This window comes from Maniola hyperantus, chromosome 15, assembly GCF_902806685.2.
Source record: "Maniola hyperantus chromosome 15, iAphHyp1.2, whole genome shotgun sequence".
NCBI classification, from domain to species: Eukaryota; Metazoa; Arthropoda; class Insecta; order Lepidoptera; family Nymphalidae; genus Maniola; species Maniola hyperantus.
This window is the reverse complement of record NC_048550.1, coordinates 3975645-3987506: the sequence shown is the minus strand read 5'-3', so window position 1 is coordinate 3987506 and position 11862 is coordinate 3975645. Positions and strand designations below refer to the sequence as shown.

Genomic DNA, 11862 nt, shown 5'->3' with positions numbered 1-11862 from the left:
AATCGCAAAACCATTAATTCAGCCAATTACAACAATTGATTATAAAAGATAGCAATTTGATAAGCATATCGTGCTAAGGGCGCACATTAATTTATTTGGCATGCCATACATAGCCTTGTCGCAGGGCCACAACTATATCGCATAAGTGGCAAGCGGCAGATTGCGGAGAGGAAGACACCCCGAGACACGCGATTTTTGAGTGTCCCGCGTGCGCGGATCTTAGAGAAGCAGCACAGGGAGCAAGTGACAGTGTCAACGCCCAAAATCTGGTAGCCCGTATGGTGTCAAGAGAAAATGAGTGGCACAGATACGGTCAGATGCTGAGAGCCATAATGTTGAGAAGGGAAGATAGATAAAAACAAGAAAAAAAGGAGAGAGAGCAACCAGAGGGTCAGCACGAAGTAATGTTCCGGTTCACGGTTCCGTGCTGATCTTGCAGAGGGGGAGGTCTTTTTAGTCCGTGCGAGTCGGACACACCCTGTCGATAGACATAAGTCCATTAGGGATTTTTCCTCCTCCTAGAAAAAAAAAAAAAGATTACTGGAGGGGAAAAATGTGTAGGAACTGCTCGCCACCGCGCGTGGCGCAGCGTGAACATTTTGCATCAGCAGTTTGCACATTTCATAATCGAATTTTATTTATTTCATGTAGGTTGTAGGATAACTAGTGTCTGCTACGTCTGTGACTACCACCGCGCCGCACTGAAAAGCAGATTCTGTTTGTTGCCTGCCCTTGTTATCATAAGTTGTTTCGCTTATTATGCGACAATGTTGTGGTCCCCTTCGATTTTGCCTTTTTAAGGTGATGCTTATTGCTAGACCCATGCCGGTTCTCGAACCCGCTGCCACGTCCGTCGCGCCGGGACCGATCCATGGATTGCAATTTTGTATGCACTCTGCATCTTTTCACTTTATTATATAGCCACACTAAAGCACTCGGATTATATTCTTCGGTTGGTGTTGTGTGTTAATCAGCCTTATAGGTAATTAATAATTCATTTTTTGGCATGCTTAAAATAAAATAGAAGAAGATGCATTTCAATCACAACACTTTTGTAAGTATTTTCAATTCTGATTTGTCCCGTTTATATTTTATCTTTTGCTATAAGTACCTACTTAAAATAAACCATAAGATTTTGAGTTCGTACTAAAAGATAAACTGTAGCAACTGTGAAGTAGTCATAGGGCGTTTGTACACTGATCGGTGATTTTACAGATCCGTAAAAAAAAATACGAATCGAATGTACGTATTTGTATGAGCCGTCATACAAATACGTACATTAGATTCGTATTTTTCACTTTGAAAAATCACGGATACGAACCGAATATGGATGAGTGCACAAACGCCATTAGGACGCGATTACACCTGTAAGTTTTACTCACGTAAGTAGTTTAAGTAGGTACGTAATTATTTGACAACAAATGTACTTTTATGAGCCTTTAGTAAATTTATGGCAAGTTAATCATGCAAGCTACTTATGTAAGTAAAACTGACAGTCGTATCCGCGGCCTTAAGGTATGATTCCGAACCACGCTGCACGCAGCAGCGCTGCCGCATGTTCCGCTACATTGCTGCCGCGACATTGCTGCCTAGCTCGGAATGTAATGTCATATTTTTATAGAGATTGTATAGGGACCAGTAGTGCCGCGACAGGACTGTTGCGGCAGCTCTGCTGCTGCGTGCAGCGTGGTTCGGAATCATACCTTTAAGCTAAACTATATCTTTATTTAGTGGCTAAGTTCTGATTTAACCGTTGAGTTTCCCACATTTACGTGGTCAATTACTTTCCTTGTATTAAAACATGTTACTTCGCATGTAGCACGCTATCATTGGGTATATTATATCTAGTGCAGTGTTTAACTTTGGAACGCTTATGTAGGATACCTATAGTCCTCGACAGGTCGAGATGGCAATCGGGGAAGGGAACGCCCCGCACACCCGCACAGCCCCCGCGCTAACCAGATGCGGGCGAGCGCGGGTGACGTGCAGATGTGCGGACCGTTCCCCGCCTCATAGCCCGATTGACATCTCAATCTGTCGCATACTATACTTTATTATGTAGGTCCTCGTAAGTTTGCATGCTCAGTATTCATTCGTCATCCTTGAGCACGTGAATCTGACGTCATACACATACTTAATGCACATACAAAGACCTACATACACTAATTCACACGTACAAAACGCCTTCCTGGGTCAGTGTAATAAATGGATATAGGTACCTGTAACGTTTGTAGGTTGGTATTTCCTTCTGGGCTTTATGTCCATTTATAGTACTTTAGCACTTAGATATTACCTATGTTCTTTCTTAATTGTTTGTAGTTATAAGTTTGCTAAGTAATATAATGTTAAAAGCCTGTTAATAAAAGATTAAAAAAGAAAAAAAATATGCGATTCCTTTTTCGATTTAAAAAGATTTGTCTGGTGGAGTCTGGACTGACTGATCTATCAACGCACAACCTAAACCACTGGGGTCAGAAACTTGCGGCAGTAGGTTCCTTTTGTGATGTAGACATTCACTAATAAAAACGGGTTTTAGAAATTCCAAAGAAAATTAAATAGGGGAAGAAAGTTTGTATGAAAGTTCGTCGTTTTTCACGTTATGTCCATGGTATTAGAGATTCCGGTTAATAATGAAGAAACATGACGTGTATCAAGATTTTTGGAAATTTCACCTCCATAAGAAACGAAGATGAAAGTCAAATTTTGAAAATTTCATCCTTTGCCGATATTTAAAAACCCCACTCAAGAAAATAGGCTTAGCTCAGCTCAGCTAACTTAGATCAGCTGGTCTATTCTATTTTGTAAATGAGTTGATACTGTATTGTATAAAACGGGTACATACCACGATTAATTATGCGATTTTTAACTGCCGATATTTCGACTCAGGTGCATGAGTCGTGGTCACGATGGCACTGCAGTGCTGCGACAGGTGAAGTACCTACGAGCTGTAATAGACAGTACCCATCGTGGTATGTACCTGTTTTTAGGGTTCCGTAGCCGAATGGCAAAAAACGGAACCCCTATAGATTCGTCATGTCCGTCTGTCTCTCTGTCTTTATGTCACAGCCACTTTTTTCCGAAACTATAAGAGCTATACTGTTGAAACTTGGTAAGTAGATGTATTCTGTGAACCGCATTAAGATTTTTACACAAAAATAGAAAAAAAAACAATAAATTTTGGGGTTCCCCATACTAATTATAACTGAAACTCAAAAAAATTTTTTTCATCAAACCCATACGTGTGGGATCTATGGATAGGTCTTCAAAAATGATATTGAGGTTTCTAATATCATTTTTTTCTAAACTGAATAGTTGGCGCGAGAGACACTTCCAAAGTGGTAAAATGTGGTCCCCCTCCCCCTCTCTGTAATTTCTAAAATAAGAGAATGATAAAACTAAAAAATATGATGTAGGTACATTACCATGCAAAGGTCCAACAAAAATTGGTTTGAACGAGATCTAGTAAGTAGTTTGTGATTTATCGTGCAAAATGACGATAAAATACGATTGTACTACGGAACCCTCAATGCGCGAGTCTGATTCGCACTTGGCCGGTTTTTATACAATACAATATGTCGTTGAACCACGAAATAAGCTTAAAATCATGAGTTTATACTGTTGAAATCAAAATAAACAGCAATCTGTGGACGTTTATATGTAGTCTTAGGGTGGATATAAATAAACCACCCACAGTTTACCTTCACGTTGATCTTGTGCATTATTATTAGCACCCAGTTTGTAAACACGGGTCGAGTCGACACGACCTTTACCTATGGTGCAGGGTGTGCGGCGCACACGGGCGCCGGGTCTAAGGGGGCGCCGAGCGCCCTCTAATGCGACACCTCCAAAGATGCGTCGATGCCGGCGCTCTCAAAGACCCTGCGCTCGTGTTATGGCCGACGCCGTCATCATTTAAAATTGCACCATTTGCATCCGAATTTCCGTTTGAAAATATAACTGTTAGTATTCCATTTTGACCCTGCTCCTACTAGACTAGAGGGCGCCAGGGTACTGGTTGCACACGGGCGCCACAAGGGCTAGAGACGCCTCTGCCTGTAAATGTAAAAAACTAACTAAAAACGATGAGTGAGATTAAACGGCCACACATAAATAAGGGATGTTATAATTCTCTTAAAATAAGCACGTCAATTTTCAGAAGTCCTTAATTAGAGTTCCTTACCCATAATATGTAAAATTCAAAAATAAACAGCAAACTGTGGATGTAGTCTATAGAGTGGAATAAGTAAAACCTGTCACCACGGTTTACCTTCCCCTTGATCTTGTGTAGTAATTTAGGCATCAAGTTGTTAAACACGGGCCGTGTCAACAGCCTGGCTCCAATACAAAATGCAGCAATAACATTTGCGTTTACGAATTATTCCCGGGCCGCACTCAGAGTCGCTAATCGTTAGTTAAGATTAGTTAAAACGAGACAGATTTATGTGAGAGATTATCGCTCTGTCTCGTTTTAACTCAATCTTAACTAACGATTAGCGACTCTGATACGGCTGTTAGTTCCAGATTTATTAAGCTTGTTTTTCTTTTCCAGACATTAGCTATACAGAAAGCTATAAACACAATAGAGACACCCGTCAAAGAGAAACATGTCCGAAGCACTATCATTGGCACTTTTCAGGAGCAGAGCGCGACTACTTATGGGGTAAGAAATCGATGACAAAATGCGTGCTGAAATTATAAGCTTCAGACGTAAAGAATTTAAATTTCTATGCTTGAATTACGTTCAGAAACTTTTAATAAAAATTCAAAATAGCTATCATATAAATTGATATTTTTTACAAAACTTTGGACGATAGGTATCCGTTAAAGACGGGGTTAAAAATTAAAAATGTATGGAAACATACATTTTTGCTGTATTTAATAATGAGACAAACGTGTTTGCCAATTTTTTAGCAACTCATACAAAAATAAATCCAAAGAACAATATATTGGTTCTTAATATACATTTTTTGTCTTCTGTAAATCTCTATATAAAAAAAAGAATCACTAAATGTGTTGCTGATCGCAAATCTCGAGAACAGCTGAACCGATTTCGCTAATTCTTTTTATGGTTCCGTACCTCAAAAGGAAAAACGGAACCCTTATTTATAATATTCCTTGAAGTACGAGACATGACAGAGTATGATTTCGTAGGGATGGTGGCAATCCGGCAGGCCGTTTGCAGGACAACCGCATCGTGGCGTGGAAGTTCTGCCACGTGACGCACAAGCTGCTGCGCGAGGGCCACCCCGCCTGCCTCGACGACTCGCAGCGCCATATAACATGATCGAGAACCTCGGCAAGCTATGGGTGAGGTCTTTACGCACTGCAACAGTCGCCATTAATAACATCCTCCCCGCTAGCGTTGCTGCTGCCGTGAGGGCCATCCCGCCCTGCCTCGATGACTTGCAGCGCAATATACATGATCAAGAAATTGGTGAGGTCTTTACGCACTGTAACAAAACCAGTCGCCATTTAATAACAACCTTCCAGCGCTACCTCAACGACTCACAGTACCCATATACATGATCGAGAACCTCGGCAAGCTATGGATGAGGTCTTTACACACGTAACACAATAAATATGTACGTATTTTTTCTATTGCAGGTACATCTTCGAGAAGGATACCGGTAGACTTATTAATTTTATACTGCAACCTACTGGGACGAAGCTAAAGTTCACGCGCGAAATCCCGCTTCCCCGCAATATGTTACTGACCGTCGATGAGCTGGACGCGATCGCCGAAAATGACGTCAACAACTAGTAAGTCAACTAACTACAGCACGCGGCAGAAAGTAATGTACATCGGCCATTTAGAATGACATTCCGGCTTTGTAGAGCGTTGTCTCTGACACTGATACCTATATGACGTTTTGTCGGTCTCAACGACAGAGACAATGCTCACATCTGCTATGTCCTTCTAAAGGTCGATGTACATACATTACTTTCTGCCAGCGTACTGTAATTACATTACTTTCTTCCATATAAAATTACTAATTCTTGAGATGCCCGTCGGGCGTCGACTGAGTTGCCGGGCAACTATCGACTATACTCTGACTTTTAATTCGGTGGAATTCTGACGTTCTCATTTTTATACATCAGGGAGTTATTTGTATGAAAAATCGGGTGAACACCACCTGAAGTAGGATTTTACCTCAAATGACCTGAAATCCCCTATCATATAAAAAATCCCCAAGACATACCTTCACACTAAAATAGGGTGGCAATCTTTAAAAGGGAAAGGTGGAACTGGCATCAAAAGGTTCCGTTGATTTGAGGATGTAATATTGACTTATACGTTGAACATTTCTAAGTTTATTTTTAGTTACCTCAATTTTAATCTTGATGTGTCCTTAAAGTATAGTATACTTAATTATATTTGAGAATTAAAAAAAATATATTTCGCCAAAGACAAAAAACCTTGTTCTTTACGAACACTGCGAAAAATCGGCCAAATCAGTCGATTTGTTCTCAATTGATGATGACGTCACAATTCCACCGAATTGAAAATTCGACAGGCACACACGGGCGGTTATATAGCCACCTCGGTTGAATCTATGTTATATGAGTGATAGTTTAAAATTCGTTGCAGTTTTCAGATTTGCGTGGAAACTATTTGACTATATGGACGATATACTCACGTTACAAGCTGCAGGTATGTATTATTCACGCATGGTTCACTGAGATGGTGATGTTATCATTGATATAGTTACGTATATTTAAAATCTGACTACACTTTTAGGTATTCGACAGTCTGGGCAACGCTCGAGCGAACTCGATGACAGCGAGCGGCCAGTGTCGGTTGGCAGCATTGATTCCTTGCGCTCAAGACTCTTCGCACATCTATGACTGCAATGTGCGCCTTCTATTCCGACTCCACGCTTCCCTACCTCCTGATGTTCTGGCCGGGCATCGGAGAGAGGTTTGTACCTAATAGATTTGTATGGCTTTTTTAAATTTGGAATTTGATACTCAGGGCCACGCAACAGCGAACTCATGTCGAATGTCGGTTGGTAGCATTGATTTCAATTATAGCCTCAATAGCTCAACCGGTAAAGGAGTGGACTGAAAACCGAAAGGACGACGGTTCAAACCCCGCCCGTTGCACTATTGTCGTTCCTACTCCTAGAACAAGCCTGACACTTAGTTGGAGAGGAAAGGGGAATATTAGTCACTTAACATGGCTGATATTCTTAAAAAAAAATTACGAGTTTGATCTCGACAAAGTTAATACTTTTCAGGTATCGAAATTCGAAAGGCTACAACGATGAATAAAATCGTTATAGCCTTTCGAATTTCCATACCTGAAACAGGTCGAACTGGTCGAAAAGACAATCGGGGAGGAAACGGCCCGCACACCCACACCGTGCACAGCCCCCGTGCTAACTCGGTGCGAGCGAGCGCGGGTGACGTGCGGGTGTGCGGGGCATCCCCCCGCCTCATACCCCGATTGCCATCACAACCCAGCTTACAAAATTAAGAATATTGTAATTTTGATGTGTTTTTGTAGATTTCGGCATCAGTTCAAGAAAACTAAGCTCCTTCTATAAACACGCGAGCAGTCTACAATACTACAGGAACTTGTTAACGCTCCCGGTTCTGCCTTCCAATCCGCCTAATTTCTTACTGCAGGTAAAAACGAGAATTACCATACTTTGACCAAATTACGAAATATTTGAAAATGTCATTACGAAATGACATTTTCAAATATTTTAGAACTTCATTGTATCATTCTTACAGGCAAATCCTTTAACTCTGAATTTAGGAATTCTAATTATTATCAGAAGTTAGAAACACATGGAACAATCCTGACTGGCTAATTTACGTCTCGATTCTTTCACGTACTCTTATCCTAGTCAAAGTCAAAGTCAAATATTTTATTCAAAATAGGTAATAAATTACACTTTTTGATGGTCGGTTGTCGGATTTTTAAGACGATATAGTGGTGATAATTTTTACGTGAACTTAGTAATATTACTAGTACCGCTTCATTATTTTCAATCTCTGGCTGAAATATCCTATCGTCCGAGTGATTTGCAACATAAATCTAATTCACAGTCCTTCCATTCTTTTTTTTAAATAAAAATAGCGAGCAAACGAGCAGGCGGGTCACCTGATGTTAATTGATTACCGCCGCCCATGAACATTTGCAGCTCCAGAGGAACCGCCAATGCGTTGCCGGCCTTTCAAGATTTTGTTTTTCTTAATGATTATTACGTAGAGGGTCTTCCAAAATACGTAAAATCTACGTTCTTTCGTAGTTTTAAGTGTAATAGCCATTTTAAATTATCGATTAAACTATAAAAGTACGTCATTATTATGTGACGTCACATTTAACTATTTCATATAATATCGCTTACTAAGTGCGCGTTTTGAATAGTTGTCAAAATAATCATCATCATCATCATCATCAATCATCAATCATTTCGTATTGGTGAAAATTCAAAGTGCACCTGTTTTCAGAGTGATTTTGGCACTTACGTGGCGCCAGTGGTCTCTATCCCGGAACAGCCGCCAGACGACATCGACACCGTGGGCTCTCTGATCGACACGTCCGATACTATTAGCCAGGTACTTGGCGCCGATTTTCTAGTCTTTCTCTAAACTAAATTTAGAGTATCTGCATCTTTTTCTTTTTGATATTGCTAAAAAAGGACGGATCATGAATTTTACATTTATAGATTCGTCGTCATCGAAAGACCGCGTCTCGGCAAATGCAGTATCATGGGGGTGACAGTGACGTACATTCAACTAATACAAACCTAATGTATGGAAAGCGGTGCCATCTAGCGCTCAGGACGTGCTAAATAAATTCGCATAGAGCCTTCAAACTGTACTAGATGTCACTATTGTGCACTTAAATCTCACTATTGTGCATATAAATCTATAAGCAAAAAACCACAAAACGATAGATTCTTTTCACGTTGTGGTTATCTGTTTTAGATTATTTACACAAATACTTAATAAACCCTCAAAAGTTAGCAAAGGTACTATAGGAGCTAGATACTAGGTGCGTAGGATTATATAATATGCTAGCGCCATCTAGTGGAGAGGTCGTGTAGTTAAAAACGGCAGAGTTGTCAGTGGCGCATCTATTCCAGTATATTATGTATTATCTATGTGCAGTATATAGCGTTCCTCGCCTAGGTGGAGCGATGATATCCGGAGAGTAGTTGGTATGCAGAAGCCAAAGATAGGCAATGTTGAACTTAACAAGTCCAGTGGATATATACTGGCTGTTGATAATGATGTTGACAAAGAGTTTCCACTGCATTTCAAATAAACTTAAATCTTGCAGATGTTCCATATTAGTATTGTAAAAGCAAAAATGTGTCTGTATGTATATCTATACCGATATTGACGAAAGGTATACAGACTATAGAACTAGTTTTGATCCCGGAAAATCGAAAGGTTCCCAAGGGATTTAAAAATTAAATCCAACGGATGAAGTCGCGGCCATCATGTAGTACCTAATAAATGAATGCAATACTTATGTTTGTTAGGTGACAACTCCCGATAACATGGATATGGTGGACACCCGCGCCACGCCCTCTCCGATCCCTGACCCTATAGTGGAGCGAGATCGACTCATCGAACACCTTCAAAACGAGCTCAGACGAATGCGGTAAGTTTTACCCATAGAGCAGAAACAAAGAGGAGATGTTGTATTAAGATTTCCCTATGAAATATCGAGTGACATTTTGCGGGGTGAGGGTTGTGGAACGCCGCCACTTCTCAATTTTCCATCTGCGGGTTAGTAGCAAAACTACTCGCTTAGCGACCTAACACCGATATATTGATGTCACTACATAGTTCAGCTATCTCACACTAGATGTCAATAATCTAGAACTATTTTAATAATTACGTATAAAATTACTTACAAATGAAATGTGATACATTCATAGCATCAGAACTAGAGGTGACCAATTTATTTATTAACCTGTTAATTTAACACATATTAAAGTTTGTTGATTAACTGCGATACTAAAACTTAACAATTTTAAATAAAAAAATATTATTAAATCAAAAAATACAAATTATTATAGTTAGGACCTATACCTACGTTCTAAGTAGCTGCAGTAGGTACTTAAGTAGGTAGCGCGAAGATTCCAGGAAATTAAATTTCGAAGGGGGCGCGCGGTGCAAAACGCGTGCGCGACGACATTATACCTACCGATTGCGACCGATTACGTCATGCGCTAAAAATACCGATGCATTGAATATGGTTAAAAATAGCAAGTCAACTAATGTTAAATAGCACCACATCGATATGATGATAAATTTAGCATATCAAATGATTTTGTTGTTCCCATCGAATACCTACGAAGTGTTAATAAATAAGTTAAATAATTTTGTTATTTTTGTTGATGCTTTGATTTGATACATAAATAATACAATAGTCGAAATTTTTGTTATTTCTGTTTATTACCGATACTGTTCGATTAACGATAGTGCGCGTTCATAGACTTTTTGCTAGTTTATTTTTCGGGTAATTTGATGGTGTTGTTATTTTGCTCACTTCGTTGTCTGTCCGTCCGTCTGTCTGTCTGTGCGTCCGTCCGTCCGTCTGTCTGTGCGTCCGTCCGTCCGTCTGTCTGTGCGTCCATCCGTCCGTCTGTCTGTGCGTCCGTCCGTCCGTCCGTCTGTCTGTGCGTCCGTCTGTCTGTCTGTCTGTCAAGAAACCTACAGGGTACTTCCCATGGACCTTGAATCATGAATTTATCAGGTAGGTAGGTACCTACCTAGGTTTTATAGCACACGCAAGGGGGAAAATTTGAAATCCGTAATTTCTGGTCACGTCATCATCATCATCATCATCATCATCAACCGATAGACGTCCACTGCTGGACATAAGTCTCTTGGAGTGACTTCCACTCCACACGTCACGGTCTTGCGGCGCCTGAATCCAGCGGCTCCCTGCGACTCGTTTGGTTACATCACCAAAAATAAATTGAAATGTGTTCATGAAAGTAGTGTTTTCAATTTTCAAAGTAAGATGAAATCAAGTGGGGTAGGTATCGTGTTTTTTTTTTTAGTCAGTGTTATATTTTTAACGTGTTTATTTATCAATAAATTTTAATAACAATTATTGATATTATATTATGTAAGTTTAACAGTATTTGACACCACTAATCAGAACGTCTGTCTGAATAACTTTGACACGATAAAACACAACACTTCATCCTTTTGTTCTTAAAAACGCGAAAACACACCGATAATACGAGTCTCAATATATGTGAACCTGACGAACGCAGACAGCATACTAACTAAGGCCCCGCCCACAGTGATGACGTCAGGACCTAGTTGAAAATCACAGTGCACAGTTGCTTAGGCCAACTCCTCTTTGTTTCTGCTCTATGGTTTTACCCATGGGGAGTTATAGGTACACCAGAATCTATAGCGAGCAAACGAGCAGGCGGATCACCTGATGTTAAGTGATTACCGCCGCCCATGAACATTTGCAGCACCAGAGGAACCGCCGATGCGTTGCCGGTATTTTAGGAATTTGTTGGTCCGCCCCTTGAATAACCCCATGTTATAATCTAGTGGGAACACCGCCGATGGGAGTTGGTTCCACAATTTGCACGTGCGTGGAAAGAAGGAAAAAAAACTCATGAAAAATGCGGAAATAAAATTTCAAAGTTAGCAACACTGCACTCTGTGAAAATTCTATGTACATAGTACTCTGAGCTGAATATTGTGGTGAATCAGTACCCTTATTATAAATGCGAAAGTGTGTTTCTCGGTTTGTCAGTTTATTGGTTTGTTGGTTTGTTGGTTTGTCCTTCAATCACGTCGCAACGGTGCAACGGATTGACATAGGCTACTTTTTATTCCGGAAAATCAAAGAATTCCAACGGGATT

General features: G+C 40.2%; 1 protein-coding gene across 1 annotated transcript in view; it reads left to right on the top strand.

The window, feature by feature from the left end:
* LOC117988719 (huntingtin-interacting protein 1-like) overlaps positions 1-11862 on the top strand; it is a 37253-nt gene that overhangs the window by 13640 nt on the left and 11751 nt on the right. The window contains 12 exon segments of the mRNA XM_069503344.1: positions 4550-4655; positions 4803-4820; positions 5172-5273; positions 5276-5307; positions 5605-5625; positions 5627-5760; positions 6590-6608; positions 6610-6672; positions 6740-6923; positions 7508-7629; positions 8461-8568; positions 9501-9622. Of these exon segments, the coding sequence (XP_069359445.1) occupies positions 4550-4655; positions 4803-4820; positions 5172-5273; positions 5276-5307; positions 5605-5625; positions 5627-5760; positions 6590-6608; positions 6610-6672; positions 6740-6923; positions 7508-7629; positions 8461-8568; positions 9501-9622 (1031 nt within the window).